The sequence below is a fragment of the Pyxicephalus adspersus genome, chromosome 3, assembly GCF_032062135.1.
Source record: "Pyxicephalus adspersus chromosome 3, UCB_Pads_2.0, whole genome shotgun sequence".
NCBI lineage: Eukaryota > Metazoa > Chordata > Amphibia > Anura > Pyxicephalidae > Pyxicephalus > Pyxicephalus adspersus.
Genome location: NC_092860.1, coordinates 54,989,433 through 55,014,559, shown reverse-complemented (window position 1 = coordinate 55,014,559; position 25,127 = coordinate 54,989,433). Strand labels below are relative to the sequence as shown.

Below are 25,127 nucleotides of genomic sequence, written 5' to 3'. Positions count from 1 at the left end.
ACCCCCCACAATGCAGTAAGATTTTTTGATATATTTCTCATGGATGTTTCTGCTAGAAAATGGCGGCTACAAACAAGATGACGTCTATGATAAAGTAATTTTCCTTTTTAAGTGTCAAACTACATTTGAACATCTGGTAGAGCAATGGTCAGTTGGTCACAGGCCTGAACCCAGAGATCCCCCTGGGGCAATGTGGAAAACAAAAGGTGTAGATGAAAAAGGCTTTTGTTGGTATGGTGTTCTTATATAAAATCATAAAGTCCACATCACTCCTAGGGGCCTGTTTATAGCATATAATGGATACCACTATCCTCTTTCTACTGAAACCACAAAGTTTACTGCATATTGTGGCCTACATTTTACTACTTCTTTTAAAAAAATTTAGGTTGTTGTGTGAAACCACTGGTGTCCTGCTGAGCTGTTTAAAAAGGAATTGTGGCCTCTCTTAAAAAATGCACCCTGCAGGACTTTATTATAGGCCCCTTAAAAAAAGGTTCTACAAATACCTGTTCCACCTGTCACCTACTTTCCCTTAGGGTGATAGTGTAGCCACAGTTTTGCACTGCACCTGAACTCCGAGGCTGTGCCTGTTTTTTTACTTAATGAGTCTTGTGCAACATATAATAACTATATTTGGTACTTAATAATGATAATCATCATACAGGGCAAAATGATCATCATGTATTTTCTTTTCTTTATTCATTATTATGAATTACCGTCTCCCAGGTCCCCACTATAGCTGTGGGATTTTTTTTTTTTTTTTTTAAATGTGCACGTATTTGCATTCACACTGGCGGGTGCTGCATTAGGCCAGCCCAGTGATTTAAGTGGGCTGTCTGAGTCACAAAGAACACAGAAAAGTTGCATCCTCATTCAGTTAGGAGGTAGGTATTTGCTCCTAAGCGAAGATTAGCATTATGTCATGGATATAAATTGTGACAGTTTATGTAAATATTGATGTGTTAAATTCAAAGTGTACAAAGAGAGAAAACACAGAGACTTGCAAGTAAAATGAGAGTATAATATTTAATGACATAAAGACAGAAAAATGTAACGATGCAATAAAAAATAATGATATAATAAAAGATACTTAGCTGTTCAAATAAGTTGCAATAGGCCTAGGATTCCGGTCCAATATAACAGCTTGGTGGAGGATCACAAACACGTTGCATTCAGCAAGTTCTGATCGAGACAGCCTGTTAGGTGTGGAGCTGTGATTTATTGCTGACCAATGGTCATCATTAACCAGAATCTTACCTTAGGAAAAAGGCCAGCTAAAGGATGAGTTGCATTCTGCTTAGTCTACACGGACTGTTTCCCCAGCGTTTAACGTAAGGCTTTTAAAGCCAATGTTTGAAGTCCTCATGCATTCCAATGGGCTAATCTACACCAGGACGTTTCCTTCAGGCACGCTTCTAAATGTTATCTTAAACGTTGCTTGCAATGTTTAAAAAATTAAGGATAAAGATATATGTGGGAAAACGCATGAAAACGCTCCCATTGCATGCAATGGAGGCTTATGCAAGTGTTTTTAAGCTTTTTATGAAAGCTTCTATTGAAAACAATGGGGGCTTTTAAAAACGTTTTTAGCAGGTCTTTGGAATCTGGAAGCCCCCTTTAATAAAGAGACTCCCAGCTCTCCACCACCCCACCATAAAACTCCTTACTAATTCCCTGAAAGGGTTAAAATAGGTGTAAAAAATTGGACGAGCCTTTAATGTTAAATTATTTTATTAAATGTGAGTGAGTTTGTAACTAAACTTTTTTTTTCAGGTTATCCCAATGACAGGATGATTCCCAGGGCTGCAATCATGATATGAGCACAGCCATGGGACTCCTCCTGACAGTGAGGGATCGCAGGGCACTGGGGGTTAAATGAGGACAAGACTGTCCATTCACCTCTAGTGCTCTGTGATTGGCTGAGGTTTTACATTTCCCAGCCATTCAGCACTAGACTTGAATGGGGAGCCTTGTGCCCATTCATCTCTAGTGCTCTGTGATTGGCTGAGAAATAGGAAAGCCTGATGACAGCTCAAGCATCATCAGGATTTCCCTTTCTTCAGCCAATCAGGGACCGGAGTAATCAGCAGAGCTTTATTATGCTGACAGCTCCGCTCCCCTGATCACTCCCGCAGCCCTAGAGGAGCTGTAGTATGTGCCATAGATACAGAACATGTATCTAACAATCACAGAGCACTAGAGGTGAATGGACAGCTGTCACGAATAACAGGGAGGGGAGAGAAACAGAAAGGTTTTACTCACTACTAGGCCTCAAATGACTAGGGAAAAGGGAATGGTCACCCCTTGCAGACACCCTAACCTAGCCCTAACTCCTAACCGTATGAGTATCCCCTGATGGTGGGCATACCCATACACAGGAACCTAGGCCCTACTAGCCCTGCACAGCCCTAGCAGTAATGTCTGGCTTGAGACTACTGGTTCCTTCCCCTATGAAGGACCCAGTGTCTCCCTGAGGCCTAGTACACAACTAAATAACCACACGACCCCAAAAGACCAAAAGTAAAGCAACTTATCTTATTAGCAGATATAAACAGGAACTCAGGATGGCACACCACTCCAGCTCTTCACGATCCAGCAGTGAATATCAACCGCACAGCATGAAGTGTACAGCGCTGCGTAATATGTTGGCGCTATATAAATCCTGTTTATTAATAATAATAATAATAATAATAATAATAATAATAAAGTGTGAGGCCAGACTAACTGGAGGAGCAGTAATGACCAGCAGCTGCACCTGATACAAGGGGTGTGGTCATTACAAACAACAACACAGAAACAAGTAAAAACAAAGAGACTGTCAGATAATCTCACATGCAGCTTGTCTGACAGATCCTCAAATTTCCGTCACGGAAGGGACCGTGACAACAGCCTTGTCCTCATTTAATCCCTAGTGCCCTGCGATCCCTCACTGTCAGGAGGAGTCCCATGGCTGTGCTCATGTCATGATTGCAGCCCTGGGAATCATCCTGTCATTGGGATAACCTGTAAAAAAAAAAAAGTTTTGTTACACAAACACACACATTTAATAAAATAATTTAACATTAAAGCCTCGTCCAATTTTTTACACATATTTTAACCCTTTTCGGGGAATGAGTAATGGGTTTTATGTACCCCTGTACTCATTCCCTGAAAGGGTTAAAAGTATAACTTTTATCAACGCTTATGTAAAATCGCAGCAATTCGCGGTAAAACGCGTCACAGACATTTAAAAAGGTTTTTTAGCGTTTTAAAGTTAAGCTTTAAAGCGCTTGTAAAAATGCATAAAAACACATATAAACGTGGTAGAAACCGTTCATGTGGACCCAGCCTTAGTAAATATTGGTGAAACATCATTTCTGGTGAGAAATTAATGATATTAAATAAAACTACTAACCGAACACTTGGGGATAGCTAGGGCTAAGGTGGAGTGTGAAAAAAAGGCCTGGAAAGTTCTAAAACACAATTTGTTCTAATGTACCAGATTTGAAGTGGGAGTGGGGGGAGGGATTACTTACATTTTGCATGTGAAAAATCTGCATGCTTATTATATCTATAAATTTTTAGATTGGATAACAATTATTACATCAGGGGTGCACAAAGTGTCGATAGCAATCTACTGGTTGATCGCAAAGGCAGAGCTAGTCGATCGCAGAACCCTGCCTTACCCCTCCCTGCTGTTTACCAGCAGCCCTGCTGTACATCTATGGGGATGCTGGGGATGTCTTTCAGTGCTTGTGTGAGCGTGGGAAGGGAGGCAGAGAGGGCGGGAGGGCAGTCTGAGGTGAGCAGTGCTGGGCAGCCATGTCAGTTCAGGCTCGGTGTTAGATTAGCAGTTTTTTTTCTTGTGCAGCATGTCATTCTCCTATGACAGGTGTACTGTAGTTTTCCCGTCACTATAGTCTTGTAGTGCAAGGTGTGAGCCTGCGATAGGAGAGAGACAACCCGCCCACCGTCATGAGCCTGCGATCCATACCGGGGACGTGGTGTGTGGCCAGAGGCGTGGACAACCAATATTTTCTCGGCGGACCACCGTTTGGCAACTGCTGTACTAGAGCATTCACCAAATACATGTAAAAAACTTCTTTTCATCGCTTTAGGACACATATCAGTTACATTTCAGTGTTTTAGAGTGGTTAACCACACAATTAACAACTGACCACTTGAATTTAGCCTTAAAGCAGATCTAGTTTTAGAAATAAGGGCCAAGCGCTATCTCCATCATCTTCCTCATTTCTTGCTCTCCAGGTGTTATTTTTTTGGTCTTCTTAATTGGTCTGGATGACATAACTCCCATGCATACGAGTTGGTGTTTTTTATATAGTCCTGAGAACCATGGCATCCTACACTGAGCTGCACATACACAGCTAAATGTACAATTAGAAAAATATTGCTAACCGGCATAAGGTATATCACCTGTCCCTTCTGCAACAAAAATCCTGCCTACTCACAATTTTCATTGTTTTTGCATTAGGCATAATAGAACAGCAGCGGGGCAAAACATAGGGAGGTGCAAAGTGTGCCACTGCACAAGGGCCCGGGACCCTCCCCTCAGCCAACAGCCACCTGAAGACGTGTAAGGGGCCCTGCTGTTGGCTATTTCCAGCATACCAGCATTGCTTTTCATCTGTTTGCACTGATAAAAGCCTTCAACCATGTCTATAACTTTAACCAGCAATCCTGTTTGTATTTAATAAGGTTCTCTGACCAAGAGAGAAACATGTAGTTCGCCTTGCTTTCCAAAATAATAATTTTCCAGCTTTTTTATAAAGCAGTTTTTTTCTAGGAGTTTAACAACATTTTTGGCAGCTAGTCACAACAGCCCTCACTTTCTTTTTAGAAAGGTGATATAGGTTTTAGTGTAGTATATAGCTGCCTCATACTACATCAGATTTCCTGCACAGATTCTATGAATAATATTATTCCCGCCTCTTCTCCTCAGATTACTCGTTGTACGTCACGCCTCCCTCCCTAGTCACATGATCGTGACGCCAGCTGCCGTCTCTCCTGTGCTGTGTGTCCTTGCCGGGTAGAAACATGGCGCCTGTCGTGCTGAGACTTCTCAAGTGAGTCCTGCCTTGTTACAGGGATATCACTAAACGGGTCACAGCTTTCTGTGACAGTATGCTGCAATATAACATACAGGGGACCATGGCTAGTTACCTAGCATTAGCTGGAGCTGACAGAGATGATGGGTCTGTGAGACATAAGAGTAGGAGGAACAACTTGGAATGAATGCTCAGTTAGACATGCAGGTACAATGATGTCTATTGAAAAAAACTCATAACTTAGTCTTGTGGGTGGGCACTGGAGGGGTGGTGTTTGTATAAGGCAATGTAGTGTGTAGTAACCTATAGCAACCCTTTGAGCTTTAATTTTCTGAAATTGTTCATGGTAATTCCCATTGGGTCCCCAAGATGGACCTAAGTCTGTGTACACCAACCTAAAACAAAGCTTTTATGCCACAGAGAGTCAGTCACACTGGAAATTATACAGTAATAAAGATCCAATAGAAAACATATTATTACCTTTATTATAGAATGGGAAAATGTGGAAATCTTTGGTTTGTATTTCTGTTTGTATCTGCCAAGGAAAATGTCATGTTTTATATTTGTCCTGGTGACCCCTGTGATCAGGCGAGAAGGTGATAAGCAATCTGACATTTACAGTTAGAACTGAGACAGGAAGTAATGGGGACATTTATTCTGGTGACACATCTCAAAAGATCTTTACAGAACCTAGCTTTTCTCCTAAAAATAATCGGTTCAGGTGCCTCACTAGATCATGTAGAGATCCTCATAACAGATCACTAAACATCTAATGGGGTCTAATGTAGTCCCTACTGCGGGCTGCCAGCTAGTTACCATCAACTCTGCACAGAACTGTACGGCGATCGTCCTAAAACTGTCACCTTGAATCATTTACGTTCAATAGTTTTGTGTAGCAATAACTGTGTGTTTGTACACAAGCAGAACCACAAAAATAAAAAATGCGACCAGGCAGGTTGTTTATTGCTGCACGTACAGGTGATATCTGTTATTTAAGTACACTCCTCACTGTGTTGGGGGCGCCAGCATCCTTATCCGGTCCTCTTCGGAATATGGAACTTTGGCCATTTTGACTGGCCAGATAGGAAATGTTATTAACAGGATTTATATAGTGCCAGCATATTACACAGCACTGTTCATTAAATGGGGGTTGAAAATGACAGACAATGACAGAGGAGGAGGAGACCCTGAATGATCCATGCATGATCATTTTGGCAGTCGGGCATGTTGGGTGACAAATTCAGAGAAGATTGCAGACGGAGGTGGGTTTGTTTTATTGCAGAAGGAAAATCGTATGTCCCTTCTGCAATAAACATCCTGCTTGCAATTTTTTAGTTTTAAAGTATAGTTCCACTTCCTGTTGTATTTCTGTATCATGCTGCATGTTCTTTTGATCCTCTCTCTATAGAGGTACAGACACCTAAAGCATCATTTGATGCCTGCATCCTGCGCTATGTACTCCGGTTCAGTTCAGTGACCCCTATATGTCACCGTGTCCTAAGCGGAAAATTAGGCAGCAGACACACATAGAAGTGTGCCTTTTTTATAGAGGCGTTTGCTCCACAAGAAAGCAGAAAACAGAGGAATAGATTGTGGGAGAGATGAAGATAAGGCCTTTTCTTTTATATGTCCTACTTTGTTACATCTTCTCAAAGCAAAACAAGAGTTCCTCATACAAAAGTTGTGAGCAGGCACGATTCTTATTGCAGAAGGGACAGGTGATGTCATTTTTGCAATAAAACATACTTGCCTGCCTCTTCACAATCTTTTTATTTTTGTAGTGCACTGAGCTGTACATGTGGGATATGCTGGATATCCTGTATGTGCAGAAGTTAGGTCATCCCAGCTTGACCAGTCAAGATGGCCAAAGTTCCAACACCTAGAAGAGCACTGGATGCAATTGGCAGGTCCTGTGACAGAGGGAGGATGGGTGACATATTTCATTGCAGAAGGTAAATTGTCAAAGGACTTGATTGAGCACAGTTTTGTATTTTGATGCTTTAGTTCTGCTTTATTTATAAGTAACTTTACCAAACTGGTAGACAAAGTGTTTTAGAAAATGAAAATCTCTTGTGTCAACTGATAAAATTGTGCCCTGTAAGTAAGTTACTTACCTGTCCATAATCCTGTGTACTTATTTTTTAGGTTTACCACAAAAGTTGCATTGGCTGGAGGAGCTGTATATGTAGCTTATGACTATGGGCTGCTGGGAAGCGGAATTCAGGGAGAAGAAGTGCTGAAAAAGACTACAGCGGCTGTACCACCTGCTGTTCATGAATGGGCAGACTACTTTGGTTTGCAGGTACAATACAATGATTTACAAGATTATTCTGGTTGTGCACAATGCCACTTCTGTATAAGTAGCTCAGCTACCTGGAGCTTTGGTTTGCACATGTTTTGAATTACCTTCTTTTTGCTCTCCTACCACAGTCACAATTGAGTGACTCAAACTCTGTACCTGGGTGTTCTGGGTATGTCATTCAGTTCCTGATCCAGAAAGAAGTAGTAGGGGAGCAAAGGAAATGTAAGCACTGTTTATGCTGGGAGGTGGGAATGGAACTGCTCTGAGAAGGAATTCCAACAACTTCAGTGTTTCCACTGTAAAATGTGAGTGTGGATTTCTTTATAATGCCTGCAGCTACTGGGTTTAGGAATGGTTTGTTTAGACAAAAGAAATACTTAAATATCCATAACTATTCAAGACAGTAGAGTCCAACTTCCTAATAATAGGTGTGCTTGGACATAAAAGTCCATGACAAGGACGTTTCCCCACACGTTTGCAAATTTTTAAGCGCAACTAACGTTCCACTTTTAAAATTGGTGAGCAGGCAGGTCTTTATTGCAGAAAGGCACAGGCAATATTTACCTGTCTGATCCCTGTCTTATTTAACAAAACTGCTGAGCTTCGCAGCTTATTGTATGTTGCCAGGTTATGGTGGGTAACTTCGCATCCCCTTGGGCTGCAGGGAATGGGGGCCACACGCATGTGCAGAAGTTATGCCATCCCAGCCTGACCATTCAAGATGGCAATAAATCAGGAAAGGAGGAGGGGAAGAAGATGGGCACACCTGCGACAAAACTGGACAAATTAGTGTATTTAAAAAATTGTAATTGTGCAGGTATGTTTATTTTATTGCAGAAGCGATAGGGAAAGGACCTTCCTGGTCACATTTTTAAAATCCTGATAGCTATAGTTTTACGTGATGTTGCGTTTTATGAAATTGTAGATGCAGTCAAGCAAATCTCAACCAGAGCTATCAACATATTTCTTGTGACCTTAGGTGTGAGACATTTATAACAGACATTTATAATATTTAATTTTTCTTGGCCTTTTTTTTTGTTTCCTTTATAGAAGAGGTTGGGCTCTTCATCAAGTATTGGAGGACCTGATCCTGCCCCTAGTTTATTGCTGTCTTATTTAATATTATTAATATTATTATCATCGTTCATGCTTTTTTTTTTTTTTTTAGCAAACCATAGATTTCTACTGTAACAATGATTTGATGAGCACTATATCAGCTTTGATCTGTATGTATAATATAAATGCTAAAGTGACAAGAAGTACCAATAAAATTCCTCTGCAGCAACATTATTTATTATTTTATCAGCTCTGCTGTGCTGCCTTGGATCAGTATTACCAAGCTCCTTGTTGCAGTTTATCCAGCCATTAGTGGATAGATTGAACATAGTACTGGACTATGGCCTTCACTGACAGCTTGCAGTTCCAGCATGAAAGTCTACCGTGGTCAGTTGCATGTGAAACCCAATGGCAGATCTCATATTGAGCTCTATGGGATTTGTATTTTATACAAGAACTCTGATGCGCAACTGGAAAAGTAGGAAAATGGCAGAGCTACTTTACTCAATGCACAGACATTTGAACTTACCTTTTATAAACATTCTAAAATTGTGGTGGCCTAAAGTTGCCTGCTTTTAACAAGATGTTGAAGTAAGAGTAGAAAACCAATCCTGACATAATTTCACTCAACAATTTTACAATGAGCTACAATGCAAGAATGTGAACTAGAAGGTACATCCCTATGACTATGAAGACCCTAACTATATTACAAATCAAGTGTATACATTGTGAAACAGCTGAACCTGACATGTAAACCTCATCAAAAAAATTGTTACACATTATTTTTAAAGCAGGATGCAGAAATGCCCTGGAATGTGCAAGTGCATGCTATGTGCAGCATCATGGGGCAGTCTGCCACCCCATCCACCTTTAAAGACTTGACTTTAGACTTTTGCTGCTTGCAAATACCTTCATGAATGTTTGCAAACACCTTAAAAGCCCAATGGCTAACACCTTTTACCTCTCCCGGGCACCCAGAAGTTGCCATTAGATTCCTGGAAGCAGTAAATACAACCTCATTGTTAATCGCTAGTCTGCATTTGTCCGAACTGGTCTGCTTTCCATCTTTTACTTGCCAGAGTGTGGGGGTGTTTGGGTGGGCACAGTGTTTTTTGTGGGGGTGGTAGGTCTGTGACACAGAAAGAAATAATTACATGTTCAGAAAATAGTTTTGAGGCTGTTTATTATCTGTAACCCAGGCAGAACAATGGATACTTTGAGAATGCTTATATGGGTATGTGGTTCCAATATCATGCTAGAAAATACTGTTTTATTTATGTCAAGCGGCCTCCTGCAACTTTAGATCATCATTCTTTAAGTGTTTTTTTTTTTTTTGTTTTTAAAAGCTGAGATGCAATAATTTAATTTTTAGCAATATTTATCTACCATTTAGTCAGGCTCCAGTGGCTGCCACGGATATTGGTGACCCTGAGTTGCCTTAATCATAAATGGGAGTAGGGCTTTTAAAAACTCTGTGCAGACATGTTATTACAAGAAGACACAGTCACACAGTTCTGCTGCTATCATATAAGTGGCAAATTAATTCTGCTATAGTTTACATAACAAGGAACATCAACTGTCTTTTTTCACTGCATGCTATATTAATACAATTTAGATGCATTGACATACTGTTTGTTAGCAATGCAACATTTGTTTTTAGTAATTTAAATTATATATATTAATTATTTGAAGATTGTTTGCTTTGCATTGGGAGAATAGCAGTAATATCAGTATATTTTCTTTTTACAGCTTCCATCTACACCAAAACTAGACTTCTCCATTTGTGAGTCATGGAATTGGGGTAAGTATCAACTTGGTGTTCCTTGGTGGTTTTTTAAGTTACTGTTGAACCAGTCTGGTCATTCTTCCCTAACCTCTGACATCAACAAGGCAAAGTCGCTCAGAGAACTGCCAATCCATGGATATTTGTTTGGACTGTTCTCTGTAAACCCTAGAGATAGTTGTGTGTGAAAATCCCAAAAGATCCACAATTTCAGAAATACTCAGACCAGCCTGCCTGGCACCAACAACCATGCCACATTCAAAGTCACTTAAATAATTTTTCCCCATTCTGATGCTCTGTTTGAAATTTAGCAGGTTGTCTTGACAATGTCTAAATGCTTAAATGCATTGAGTTTCTGCCATGTGATTGGCTGATTAAATAGTTGCTTTAGATTCATATTTTTACATACACCCTTCAACCACATATAAATGTTCTCTCCAGCCCCTTTTAGCCGAGCACACAGGTTTGTTTTGTTCCAAGGTAACCCTAATTAACCTAGTTCAAATAGAATACAAATTATTGTTTATATTGGCTACGTTAAGGTACACAGCAGGCAGAGTTTGCATTGGCCTATTGTGGTTATGGGTTGACCCTCACATTTGGTAGGAAAAACAGCAGCTGGGAGTCAGATATAAGGGTACACAGTTACATAGTAAGTCAGGTTGAAAAAAGACATAAGTTCAACAACTATGGAAATAAACATATCTCAGATATAAAACCCTATGAACATAGTTGATCCAGAGGAAGGAAAAAAACCCTAGTACAATGTGCTCCAACAGGGTAAAAAAAATTCTCTTCCCTTCTCTGGACTCTCCCCATCTCCACAATATCCTTTTTCTGACCATGGCTTTGTACAGGGGTAGGATTATGTCTCCATCTCTGCAGTCTATTCCTCTTTAAATCCAAGAAAGTACCTTTCTAGCTTTAGATATTGCAGCTTGGCATTGCATGCTGTTATTAAGTCCATGATCTACCAGAACCCCCAGATCCTTTTCCATTCTATTCATGACTCCCCCAGATGTATTCCCCCTAGACAGTACGAAGCATGCATATTGTTAGCCCCCAAGTGCATAACTTTACATTTATCAATATTAAATGTCATTTGCCACTTGGCTGCCCAATCAAGTAGTACATCCATATCTGCTTGTGGATTATAGACATCCTGTATAGACTTAATTCCATTACATAGTTTGGTATCATCTGCAAACACAGAAATTGTACTTTTAATTCTAAACTATATATCATTTTTGAAGATTTTAAACATTATTCTTTACCTCCCAAAAGTTAGCCCGCTTGAATTGATACTTAAGTTCGCAAAAGATTATGGGCATTTAGGGTAAACTAGTGTGTGATCAAAAAGATACTTTAGTTCTTCTTTTGTGGTGTTGCTCTTTATAGAGAAAACGCAATCCCTTTGAAGTAATTCACTTATTTTGGCGTGTTAAAAATGTCTATGTTGGGGTGCAGCAGGAATATAGACACTGTGTGGTTCCAATATGGGGCTATTACCTGGCTGATGATTTTTTGTTTGTACTGTTAGGTTCGTATATGCATAGGCGCAATGTGAACTCTGGGAGTTCAAACACTTGCTTTACCTTTTGTCCTAAATACCAATCTCAGAGGTTATGAAATGTTTTAAATGTTCCAAATGAATCATACACACTTAACATTTGGTCAAAACTCCAACCTATAATACTCCTTTACCTGTCCTCTTGTTTTCAGGGGTGCAGAAGTCTGTGTCAGCTCTCTCATCTGCACCAACCAAAGCTTGTGAGTACACGGCAGAAAGCTGGAAGTATGTAAAAGACTTGGTGAAGTAATTCCTGTGTATATATAAAAAAATAAACTTTATTTATACATTCTTTGAATTTTTTTGTGTTTAAAAGCAGTGTTTCATCCCTCTTTTCCTGTGTTTCATAGAGAGTTTGTCTTAGAAAGAGAGTGCCTGAGGCAAACAAGTATTCTCTCCATAATTCTCTGTTGTTGAACCCTTCATTATATGTTTAGCCATTTATGGAGTGTTATGTACCCCTACCAAGCTCCAAAACACAGCACCATCTTTATTCAACAAAACTCATCCTGAACCTTCTTGCTCCTGACAACACCCAGACACACATTTGCTCAGGTAGGTCAAATGCTGTTCACTCTCTTTCTACCACAGATGTTAAAATACTCAGTTTAGGGCTCTGAGCCTTGAATTAGGGGTTACTGAATTCCTATCGCAATAATACTGGGAAACCTAAATTTGTTATGTGTTGCCCTGCTCACAATTTGACCACCCATGGATGTCATTCTGGGGGTATTAGGCTATGTACACACATGCAATAATTATCATTGGAAACGAACGATTAATGACCGATCGTCCGATAAGCGTTACCAAAAAAAGTGAACAACGACGCAGATGAACGAGGAATGTCGCTGGAAACGAATGGATCGGATTGGGCGACGATTGTTTGCTATCTGTTGTGTAGAATGTATTACCAACATCGTTTGACATTTCATGAAATTCAGATGAAAATGCTAATGCTTTGAGAACATTTAACAAAACATCATTTTCACAATCAAGTAAAATAACCATTTGTTATGTCGTTGTCAAATGTCATTGACTTTTTTTGTTTTGTGGTTTCACTGTGTTCTAACTTCTGCCAGGATTGTGTGTTGGTGCAAGGGAATGCAGGCTACTTTTATAAAATGAATGTGTCTGAAAGAGAATGTTGATAATTTATCTCTAGAAACCTAATTGTTTACTGTAAGCAGTAACATGCATACTGACTGGGCATTACTGGTTAGTTCACATTGTATGTCATTTGTTTCATTTTTTTTTCCCAAGGCAGCCCAAACAAAGAATCACTCGAAAGAAAGAGACTCACCAAAAAGACTAACTGCAGTTATACAAAAAAAGCTTTGCCTCCCAAATACCCCCAGTAGTTAGTCACTGCCGATTTAAGAGGTAGACTCAGGGAATAAGAGAACAATGGGGAGGGTGGGAGGACACAAAAATAAAATTAAAATTAATGGAGGGAAGAAAAGAATCCAGGGAAGCCGATAAGCGAAAACGGAGAACTTGAAAACTAAGTCAAGGGGTAGGGTGGAAAAACAGCAGGCAAATGTGGTTTATATTGTGCAGATGACTGGAACATATTCTAACAAAGCCAGGTTGTCTGGAATTGAGTAGAAGAATTCTGCAAAGAAGCCATAAGGTCTTCTAGGACCATAATTTTATTTATTCTTTGAAACTATTGTGTTGCTATAGGCGGGGAGGGGTTTTTTCACAAAAGGGAAATACATGCCTTTGCTGCAGTCTTTAGGGGTTTCAAAGAGAGAACGTTTATACTTTTTAAATGATAAAGGGTTATTATGGAGCAGAAGACTGAGAGAATCTGAAGGCCATTGGAAAAGAAATCCTGTAAGAGTATTAATGATTTTACAGAAATTAGTGACTTTTTTTCCAAAAGTCACAAATTTGGAACAAGACCAAAAATATGTAATAGAGAACCAATTGCATTTTGTTTCATGATAAAGACTTGTAATGAATGCCTTGTGGGCGAATCTTATTTTTCAGTCCTGAGTACTTTCTTTCACATTTTTAGGGCCAGTGATTTGATTTTCTTTAGACATTTTTACTCCCTGCCATGCCAGTAAGAATGGTCAATGGGTACCTGGTCTTCCAGAAAATAGACTTTCTTTTGGGCCTCTTCGTAGCAATCTGCTGAATTGTGGGCAAGGTGGCATCTAGCTTCTGTATTTCCTTTCGGAAGGCAGAGTATAGCTGGGACAATATATTGGTGTAACTATAAATGCCAGCCTCAAAAAAATTGGAATTGCCACTCTCAATGTTCCTTCAGCTGTTTTACTCTGTAACAAAAGATCATATCTGATATCACAAAAAGCTTTGGTTTTGAAAAAAACATATCCACTCATTGACATGTCCAGCAAACAGTCCAGATCTTAATTTGGTTATAATTTTACAAAAATAAAACTTTTATATTAAAGTCCCCCACCCCCCCACCCCCGGGTGTCTTATGGAAAGAATATTGCCGCACAGCCAGCCCGGCTGCAGTACCTTCAGCGGCCGCTGTCGGAGGAGTTTGCGCACAGGAAGGTCGGGTGGCAGAGGTTACAGTTGCACCACGTTTTGTATGTGTGTGAGCGGCTGGCTCTGTCCCTCCAGGGCAATTCAGCAGCAACACAGAGGACATGGTCAGCAAGACAGAGGAGCCTGGCCTGCAGAGCTCAGCCACCGCTCACAGCCCCTCACACCAGACACACAGGATAGAGTGACACAAATGTGTCATGGGGGGGAGAGCAGACGTTCATGGGGCTGCTCGGTGCAAGGGGAGACAGCAGGCAACAGGGAAAATAAATAGAAAAAAAAGCCACTAGATCCAAATACGCCAACCACAAAAGAAAGAACAACCAATCGAACCACCAATTGTGAAAAAGCCTCTCCTGTCCCCCCAAAGCAAAAGTTAGGAACTCCATAAAATAAATTTCATTAATCCAGAAGAATCACTGGCTGATATTGCATTGCCAGATTATAGGCTTTTTAATGTGTCCAAGAGGTGAGCCAATAGGGTTTTAAACCTAGGTTACAGGAGGAAGCTGGGTGAGTATGGGATTTACATATCGGTACATTTTTGAGCTATCTGATGGACCCTCCCCCAGAATGGCTTAATCATTGGATACTCCCAAAACATGTTGAGAAAGAACCCCACATGTTCATCACAGCAGCAATAGAGGTTCAAACCCATGGGGCATTTTTATTAGGCCCTTTAAAGGGCTACATTTCTCAATGGTTTTTATCTTGTCTGCATGATAATGAAAAATAAAAAAACTTCTAAATATTGCCAATGGCTTGTGCAAAATGTGACTTTAAACACTTTGACATTTGCAGCAAAGATTTTGAAAACTGCTATGTTATTTCTGTTCAATGTAGTGGCTAAAACAGGTTATACTGACTTCAGACCAAACTTATAGAAAGCTGACTTCATAAAATAAAAATATCAGGGCCACTCTTCAGAAAAATTAACCCGTCAAAATATTTTCAATTGAAAAGGGCATGTATTCTGGTCTCAAAATGAAGAAAGGTTGTAGTATTTTCATGATTCCACATTCATCAAATAGGTGTCACTAATGCACTCTCTACAGTTAGTATACGTTCAAGTATTGTAAACCTTGTTTTTTTTAGGTTATCAGGTAGAGTTCAAATATTGTGCCTTTTGGAACTTTTTAGATTACTCAGGTCAAACTGGTGTTAACAGCAAGTAGACCTGGTGGAATAAGGTCAGCCATTGCATTTCAGACTTTTTACCAAACTAAGCTACTAACTTAGCTAATTACTTTGAGGCCACAAATTATTTAGGATAAAGTGACTGACAATTCTCATTTTCATTCCAAACTGGCAAATTCATTATTTTCCCTGTAGTGACCGAGCTTACTTGCCCTCTTCTAACTCGTACACATTCCTAATGTCCAGTGAGGTAGCTAATCATAGTGCCTGAACAGCAGAAATGTCAGCTCACTCTTTCCCAGAGTATTAAATATCTGTGGAATGGTAAAGCCAAAGCTTTCCTACTCCATTGGTAGGTCGCTCTGGTTGTCTCAAATTCTACAGTAAAGCTGCACCTGCCTGCTTGGCCAGCCAGAGGGTGCCTTCATTAGCCGTTTGTCTTTTACAATATGGGCCATACCCTGAACTTACTGGCATCTCTATTGAATTCTCTATTGTTTTCCTCTCCTGCGAATCAATAGTCTTCATAGCATCCTTCTGCCATGGTCCATCAGAGGTGGTTTCATATGGTGACCTTACAATGAAATTGACAAAAGGACAACCCAACAGCCTTTAAGAATTGTAAATGCTGTTTTACCCAAACATCAACTTCCTAAATGTATTGTCATTGAAGATGAGAAGCAGAATCTACAGCATCCAGCCTTATCGTTGCCAGTAGTGGAAACATTTTCTAAAACACCAAATGGTTTGACAAAATCCACATACCACCAAAAGATAATCCCTGGGAGCGAATAAAGACAAAAAGCAACATTGTGGATTTTCTCCAATCAGGTGAAGATGTGGGTCTTGGCTACAATATACTAAAGGTTAAAACGTCTGCCCCTTTAGATTAAGTGGTACTTGGAACATCTCAAAAATGTCCTTTTTTAAAAGAAAAAAAGCCCATTTGCTTCTTTTTCTTAATACCTAGGGCTTCCGCCTTCTTGTTCTACCACTACATTTCTCCTAAAATACTAGGGGACTGTCCACAACCCAGAGCTTTGGAGCAAAGGATAGTGCTGGTGCCCAAAGAAGCCATAGGTATGTTGAGTAAAAGTGCTCTTTTTTGTAAAATCAGAGAAAGAGCATTAACCCTTGCAGTGTGGGAAAGCCAGTTACAAGGGGAGTTGTAACATATGGATAAAGTGTATACTGGTATATTGGTGAATGTTTCCGCTAATAAAGCAGATCCTTCCTGCAACTATAAAAATTAGAATCCCTGTGAAACCAATATTCCCAAAGTGGGGCTTGCCTTTGGTCCTAAAAAGCCAGATGGGAGATCCAACCTCCCATATTTCTTTTTTTTTTTTTGGTACTTGACACATCTCACACTATTCTTTGTTGTCTCTGTCTGATCAGGTATCAGAAATAATCTTTTCTTATGCAAGGAATCATGTTGTATACTACTGAAAAAAGTCCAACTGGAACCTATGTTCTTGCTAGATGTGTGATTGGATTTTGATTCTGTATAAATCTTCCCCAGTCAACCTCCTCTGCAGCAGGATAGATCCGGTTCAGCTTTTCTCTACATACTTCTGAGATTTATCTACCTAAAGACTCCTAGTGCTTCTTGTCAAATGTTATGTAGTTGGTTTTGTTTCAATCAGTTTTATTGAGTTTTCAAAAAACATAACTTACAGAACAATAAAATAATAGCAGTGTTGACCTTTGTGGGCCAAAATATAAAAAACTATATGTTGTTGGTTTTGAAGGTGATTTTGCTTGTCTACACCTTCGGGTAGTAAATAAGAAAATATTAAAACAGTTTAATATTTGCTTTATCAGGGGATGCAATACACACTTAATATTACAAAATCAATAGTTAGTCGTTCTTCTCTGCAAGCACCATATATTATTACATATATAATATTGTAATATAAAAATTATGATAAGTATCTGGAATAAATCTGCCCAGCATCCATTCATTCTGTATTTGGAAAGAATTCCAAGTACCCTGAACCTGGTTTGGTTCAAACACAAAATGATATTGAGCTGGTTGATAAAATACACAGCTGGCAGTGTTCCCTTTGGCTGGTGATTGTCAGGGAGAGTTTAGCCACTGAGAACCGTCAGCCAATGGCAACATTGCCCAGTATGTACCCTAACAACAGGCTGTAAACCAATCTACCTTGCCAAGATTGTTTGGCAAACATTTAGTTTTTTTTTTGTGAAAGTACACTGTTGGCAGCTCAGATTTCTTCATATTTTTGCCGAAAATACATGGTAAAATGTTGAAGTTTGGATAGGGCCTATTTTGTGATCAAACCCAATACCTAATGATAATAACTGCAGGGGTGGGGTACCTTTTAATTCCAAACAAAATATCTGTTATCCATGACCCCTACATGCTTAAGCATTACCACCATAGGCTCCATTTGAACTTTGACCATCTGCAATGTCTGCAAATCCATGCAGAAATTAGAGTGAAGGTATGTGAAGGAAGCTCACACACAGTCCTAGAAAGTGCAAGGTAGAGAAATGCAGTTTTGCTTTGTATGCACTAGGGGGCGCTGCGTCGTCTGTCAAGCGCCGAGTCCTTTTGTCTGGCTCGGCTTAAACGGCGCAGTGCGTATTGGGAGATGATGTCTGCTGGTTCTGCAGTGCCGTACCTTTGACAGGGCGAAGACTACGATTCCCAGAAAGCCTCGCTCGGTTGCAGAGCAAGGATGGGGTGCCGGTGGCTGGGAACGGTCTGATACACCGATGACCGGAGGATGGCAGCGTGTGACAGGGAGATAGTGTACCATAAGGACAGCTCCCAGGTGACAAATAGCGAATGGTCTGTGTGCTGTGCAGGGCTGCGATGTGTGATGAGAATGAGCACAGATCTGGCGTGTATGGATTCTTTTTACTCTGCATCTAGACATGATGATCAGTTGATGGGGTGATGATGATGATGAGAGTCCTGGAATTGTGCACACAGGCGTCATGTAGCTGGGTGCAGACATTGTGTGGATGGCAGGATGGTGTGTGGGATGGATGACATGTTGATCTTCACCGACTGTAAAGAATTTGATCACATCAGCAGACATGTAGCTGGTGTCTCCTGGCTGATCTGTACGAAAAGATTGTACAGATTGGCACCTGCTTGGGAGTATGAAAACCCATTTTGTCTGCCTAGCAACAACAGTGTGGAGGCTGAGAGTAAATTCATTCATTGGTCCCAAAGTCATGTCTGTGCAAGGCATCACACCCTGCAACTTGTCCCTGCTAGCACAATCAGCAATGGTGGCATTGGTTCATCATCTGTGTGATATGGAGCTTTGTATTGCTATCTCCGTAACATTCTGACCCTTCTATTACTTGCTGATCGTATGACATGGCGTGTTAGTATTACCGTAGTACCCGGGGGTTGTTTCTGTTCATTTTAATGCTAGATGTTGTTGAAGTTGTGTTCCTACCAGAACCTGCTGCTATACCTGAATAAAGCAGATCAGCAGCAACTTTACAAGTCCAAGAGCTCCATATAACACAGGGAATCTGGCATTCCCACATACATTCCCTGGTGTGAATCAATTACTGCTACTGAAACACATAGACCTGGAAGATTCCAACCAGAGAATGTTTCAAGGAATGCCAGATTTTCTGTTTTATAAGTAGAGCCCTAAATGTATCCATTCCAGACAGATCACAAAATACAGAATATAATCAGTTTATCTTTATTATTGTTGAAGTGCCTAGGCATGGGGGTAGAACTTCTAAAATGGATGTCATAGTCTTCTGCCAGCAAGGGGAAACATTTGTACCCCCCTTCAGTGATCACCCACTGTATACCGTAACCTTAGGCAGCTCAGCCCACGTAGGTAGGCGTGGGGTGTACACACACAGAGGAAAGCATAAACTGTAATGTATAGACAGTAGGTACATATTTGTATTGGCCAGTATCTCTGATGATACCCGGGTCCTAACCTTTTGGTCAGAGATAAGGATGAAGACAATTTTTACCAGTGATCCTGTGATTTCCTTGAAAGATAAAAAATACATTACAAACCATGCAGTTCACATTAACTATATATCCAAAGTTAGATCTGCTTTAAAAACGAGGATAGCCTTTTCTACATTAAAAACTTTTCTACTTAAAAAGTATTTACATTGTTTTTTAAACTTCCTAAAAGTCTACTAAGCTAGGCAGACTTTGTTTTTGTAGAGTCCTATACATATAAAGAATGCAATGACACTTTTTTTACAGATTAGATTGTGGATTGTTACCTGCTATACTGTTAACTGGTAATTTTTTATTATGGGCAGAGCAACCAAAAATAAGGGGATCTGAAGGCTGCCTACCACATAATGTTCATCAACTGCTACTGTCCTAACTACCTATAGTGTCCTTGTAAAGGTTGCCTATCATATAGTGTTCATCTACTGAAAGTAACCCACCATATTTAATTTCATCTAATCAAGGTTACCTACCATATATATATATATAATGTTCACCTTGTGAAGACTGCCTACCATAAAAGCAAACCATCTAGCAAAATCTGCCTTCCATAAAGAGTTCATCTACTGAATGTTTCCTACCATGTATCGTTTATCTAATCAAAGTTACCTACCATAAAATGTTAATCTACTGAAGGCTGCGTGTTCATTTAGAAAAGGCAGCGTACCATACAGTGTTCATCCAACGAAGACTTCCTTCCTTATAGTGTTTATCTTTTGAAGGTAACCCACCATATATAGTTCATCTGCTGAATGTTGTCTACTATATAGTGTTCATCTAGTTAAGGTTGCCTACCACATAGTTCATATAGCAAAGACTGTATGACCTGATTCATTAAAATTTTCAGAGAGAATAGACTATCTTGGGAAAACCAGGATCAACAGATCACTTTCAAGATTATTCACTTCCTGCCTTGTATATCCCACCCCTTGACAAGTATGATTGTAAAAAAATAATTCATTTTATTCATTTCACCTCTTAGTAGTTTAAGGTTTTGTCTGAAATATATACTTCATGCATGTGTGTGTGCATGTGTATATATACATTTTTCATGTCCTTCAGGAGGATTAGGGAACAGTTCTTACTACAGCAAACAGCATTCAGGAATGTGTGATCAATCAATATTATTATTATTATTAATAATAAACATGATTTATAAAGCACCAACATATAATATAATCATTTAGTGCAGTATATATATATATAGATATATATGTCAGGAAAAGTCAAGCCCTAATACCAAAGTGAAACTAAATCTAGAAGCCAGCCAAAAAGAAAGTGCAGTTGATGTATTTATTTCTATTGTTTCTACTGCACTATTTTCTTTTGTCTCGCATAGTAGTTGTAACATGGTTTGCCCATCACCCTAGTATATGTGCAATGTTTTGTAAGGGTACACTGTAACACAGGCAGGCAAATTATTCTAATCCTTTAGGCTTGCTTGTGAAAGAGTCATTACCCTGTTTAGCTTTAATTGTTTTGATTGATAATGGCTCTTGGTGAGTTAGAGGAGCACCAGAGAGGTCCACTGGAGAGGCATGATGGTTTCTGTGCTATCATCAATCAGATCTCATGCTGATATTACAGCCATGTGAAGGACTTCTCATGGAATGGAAGGTTGAATATTTTCTTTTTTACATATTTGAACAGGCATGAGATCTTCTTTTAAATAATGCCTACAAATAAAGGTGATATACTTGCACTAAATGCATGCAAAACTGACACGATGTGCTCGTTTCCATACTCTAAATAGTTTTAAATGAAATTTCTCAAAACAACCTATTCAAACACGTGGTAGGCACATAACTTTGAAACCACTATCATATGGGATGTTTCAATGGTAGGACCTGGCTCCCAAAAGAGGATGGGAGAAGCTGTATTTATCTGTGCTGAATGAGTCCTTCTTTCCTAAAAACTAGCTCTAAAGAAAAAAAAAAAACAATATTAGCAGCACCTAATGAAGTTCTGTTTGTGCACGTCAGCCACAGATTTCTGTGAGTTGCACAAAACAAAGTACTTGCTGAAAACATTTAGTGCTGGCAACACTAAGGATATCAGCTATTTTAACTGTGGCTGCTTAGAGCTGTTGGCACAACACAGGAAATCAATTTGTAGTCAGTGAACAGGCATAATCAATAGGTAAATACTTTATAATTAATTTAAATAAAAAAGAGCAGCCTATTTAAACATTTAGTGCATACATTATGTAAAACTCGTAAATGGCTAATTTTGATTTTTGAAATAGTGTAAATTTAATTTTTTATTAAAAAAAATGGGGTATTCTACATTAGGTACTAATGATTAGAACCTCAGGAAATATGCAGCTGTAATTTAACCTAAATAAACCTTAGATATTTGGGTCTGGCGCTTAAGGCGCTTAGGTCTTAAGGTCTTCAGAAAGAAGATTGTGAATGTCTATAAGTCTGGCAAGAGATTTAAAAAAATTGCCAATCTATTTGAAATCAGTTATTCCACTGTAATGAAGTTCATTTACCAAATAAATTAAAAAGTAATTGTCAGTGATTTTCAAACTACTGCTTAGTTGTCCCAGACTTGCCCAATCTAAGAGCTGACCATATGATGCTAAAAAGAGTCTTCAAGAACTTAAACATAATTACTTTGATATCCTCAGGTAACTCTTGCTTTAGCTTGACACAGAAGTGACTGAAGCTAATGAGACATTGAAAGGCAGAACATTGCACAGACATTGCACTACAAGACTATAGTGACCGGAAAGCTACAGTACACCTGTCATAGAAGCATGACGTGCTGCACAAGAAAAAGAACTGCTAATTTGTACAAAGGTAATTAAACCCTGACATCGAGTCTGAACTGATTTGGCCGGCCAGCACAGCTCACCTCAGACTGCCCTCCCGCCCTCTCTGCCTAACCCCCCACCCACTCCCCAATGTTACACAAGCCTGCTCACGCATGCATGAAAGACATCCCCAGCATCCCTATAGACGTACTGCAGGGAGGGGTAGGGCAGGGCTCTGCGATCGACTTACGTTGCCTTTGCGATCAACCAGTAGATCGCAATCAACATTTTGGGCTCCCCTGCTTCAGAACAATGTTTCTTAACCAGGGTTCCCCCAGCAATGAGCAGTTTGTGACTCACAGGTCAGGTTCATAGATACCAATGTCGAGAAATGCTTCTTTAGAACATTAGAGCAAGACTACTGTTTGCCCCTGAACATATAGCTAAATGCTTTAGGCCCAGTGGATTGATGATTTAAAGGTAAATGTGCTTAACAGAAGACACGCTTTGTGTAAACCCAGACAGCATTTCAGAAGAACCTCATAGTAGTAAAAAGATATGGTTTTATTTGTATTGCTGCTTTAGGGCTTGAGCAGTTTTTTAAAAAAATTATTAAAGCCCTTCAAGGCTGGAGATGATACCATTTCACCAGTGAACCTGGGTGATTCAGCAAACCTGGAATGGATGTTTTGAATCCTGGACCAGATCTATTCCACGTTTGCTGGATCACCCTGATGAAAATGTATCCTCTCCAGTCTTGGAAAGCTTATATAAATCAGATCCATTGAATCGACTGAAATATTCAACTATCCCTGTTCTGTTGCAGGGCACCACTATCTCCCTTCTTCTTTTCTTTCTGGAAATAATATTTGGCCATCTTGATTGGCCAGGCTGGGATGACATAACTGTGCTGGTGCAGGAGTTCATTCATTCTTGGCATGCGCATGGTAAGCTGGTATTGTTTGGTTTCCCTAGCAACCAACGCTGAGCTGCACATGCACAGCTCAGCAAATTTTTACAGCTGGGCAGTCTATCTTGTTATCACCTTTATCTATAGGCATTTGTTTTTGGCTCTAATGCTTACCTGTTTAATGTGTTGAAAAAGCCAAGAATTTTTAATGGAGTGTCCATTCCTTAGCATTTTAGTAGGCATAGAATGGTCTTAATCTTGTTTGACTCACCTCACTTTATGAGTGCAGATGTCACATAGATTGCTGCCAGAAAATTCTTTGGTAGGACCTAAAAAAAGTGAAAAGAGAAACACAACTTTCTGAGGGACAAATATTGAAGTTATAAACCTTTTTTTCTGAATCTCGAGAATAGGTTAGATCAGTGTTTCTCAACCAGGGTTCTGTGGAATCCTAGGGGTTCATTGAGCAATGAGCAATTTGTGCCTCTCAGATCAGTTGTCACCAATGATATATAAAGCTACATACACACGTCCAATAATTGTCAATGGAAAGGACCTTTCACAATCCCTTCCAGCGACTGGAAGGACTGCACGATGCATGAACGAATGCTGTACATACAGCCCCGTTCTCTATGAAGAGGGGATGGGGAGAACGACGGAGTGCACCCTTCTGCACGCTCTCCCCCTTCGCTTCCATTAGGATCGTTCGTGGTCCATGGTTTGTGTATTTGGCAGGGCAGTCGTTTGGACGAAGGTTGCTGTACACACGCTTGATTCTCATCCGATATCGGCCTTGAGCCGATTATGGGACGAGAACCATTGGACGTGTGTACGTAGCCTAGGTCTATCTTCGCACTCAAAGTTATTTCAAAAGTTCCACAAGGTTAAAAACGTTGAGAAAGGTTAGGCTAGGTCCTCAATTAGTTTATAGTCTATGAACTAAATGTATCAAAAGAACATATAACAATATTTCAATGAAACTTCTATCAGTGTACACACTCCTTTGATATGTCTCTCTTGATATGTGCTTATACTATACCTTGAAGAATGACAAAACTTGGATTACTTTGTTTTAAAGCAACAATGTAATATAGAAGGAAGTAAGACAACTCAATATAAGATAAATTAGAAAAAAAAAACATTTAAAGATAAATGTAAGAGGGGGTAAATATTTTTTTTTTTCTTTTTACAAGCACCCTCAATTGCTGCTCCAGGCTGTTTGTACCCTGCTTTAATTCCATTTATAAACTGATGACAGAGTAGCTTTAATATATTTTTTGATAACGCAGCATACCACAATGTACCCTGCATTTACATCTGTGCGTTGTGGTGCACTAAAGGGTTGGAGAATAACAATCCATGTTTACCTCACATTGTGCTGTGTAGGCGTTAATGCCCACACAATTGTGAATAAAGCCTGAATCAGAAAGACCAAAAGTATTTTGACAGGACAATAAGATTCATTCACTAAGGTATAGCATGTTATTTGCCTTAATGTTCCTTCTTTTCTGATACTGCTCTCATTGCTACAAATAACAATTTTGGTAAAAGATTGTTCTAGCTCGAGCCATTTACAGATGAATATAATTTTTTGTTGCTCGAAACGATCATTTTTCCCACTTGAACATCCAGCCTTAGTACAGCTGTCCCCAACTGACACACTACCATTGATCGTTAAATGGCTGGCGCTTACCAAACAATACTGGGGAGCATGCAGATGGTCTCCCCACTTGTCCTGCACCCTCACTTATCCATAGAAGAGAACAGCACCGCCAGTACAGCACTCATTCTTTCTACCCTCACTGGAAAGGATCATTAGAGGTCTTTTATAGCAACAATAAAGCATCTGTACAGAGCTTTAGTCTCTCTGATTGTGAGGTGGTCAGCCATTTGTTCATTTTTCTTCATTCACTTCATTTGTTCATAGTGATATATATATATATATTTATATAAATACCGTATTTTTCGGACCATTAGGACTATAAGACGCACCAGGTTTTCCGCACGGGAAAACAAGAAAAAAAAATTCATTTGATTTCCCCTGAGATCCAGCGTGCGGCACTT

At 39.6% G+C, this 25,127-nt stretch overlaps 2 protein-coding genes across 4 annotated transcripts in view; both read left to right on the top strand.

The window, feature by feature from the left end:
• The first annotated feature begins 4,938 nt into the window (after positions 1-4,938).
• On the top strand, positions 4,939-12,054 carry LOC140326272 (MICOS complex subunit MIC13-like). The gene is made up of 4 exons (XM_072404718.1): positions 4,939-5,063; positions 7,191-7,347; positions 10,153-10,204; positions 11,909-12,054. Exons 1-4 carry the CDS (start codon positions 5,035-5,037, stop codon positions 12,004-12,006), a joined length of 336 nt encoding a protein of 111 aa, XP_072260819.1. The 5' UTR covers positions 4,939-5,034; the 3' UTR covers positions 12,007-12,054.
• Positions 12,055-18,006: 5,952 nt separating this feature from the next.
• LOC140326281 (survival motor neuron protein 1-like) overlaps positions 18,007-25,127 on the top strand; it is a 19,564-nt gene continuing 12,443 nt past the window's right edge. The window contains exon 1 of one of the 3 annotated variants that reach the window (XM_072404730.1): positions 18,007-18,217. In XM_072404730.1, coding sequence (XP_072260831.1) covers positions 18,170-18,217 — 48 coding nt within the window. In that variant the 5' untranslated portion in view covers positions 18,007-18,169. The remainder of the gene's footprint in view (positions 18,218-25,127) is intronic. The other 2 variants (XM_072404729.1, XM_072404731.1) reach the window with 2 other exon arrangements.

Bases quoted from the DNA above. Each gene is read 5' to 3' on its own strand.
- LOC140326272 (XM_072404718.1), top strand. From the start codon at position 5,035: ATGGCGCCTGTCGTGCTGAGACTTCTCAA. The intron at 5,064-7,190 runs GTGAGTCCTGCC...CTTATTTTTTAG, and splicing joins GTCGTGCTGAGACTTCTCAA to GTTTACCACAAAAGTTGCAT. The intron at 10,205-11,908 runs GTAAGTATCAAC...TCTTGTTTTCAG, and splicing joins TTGTGAGTCATGGAATTGGG to GGGTGCAGAAGTCTGTGTCA.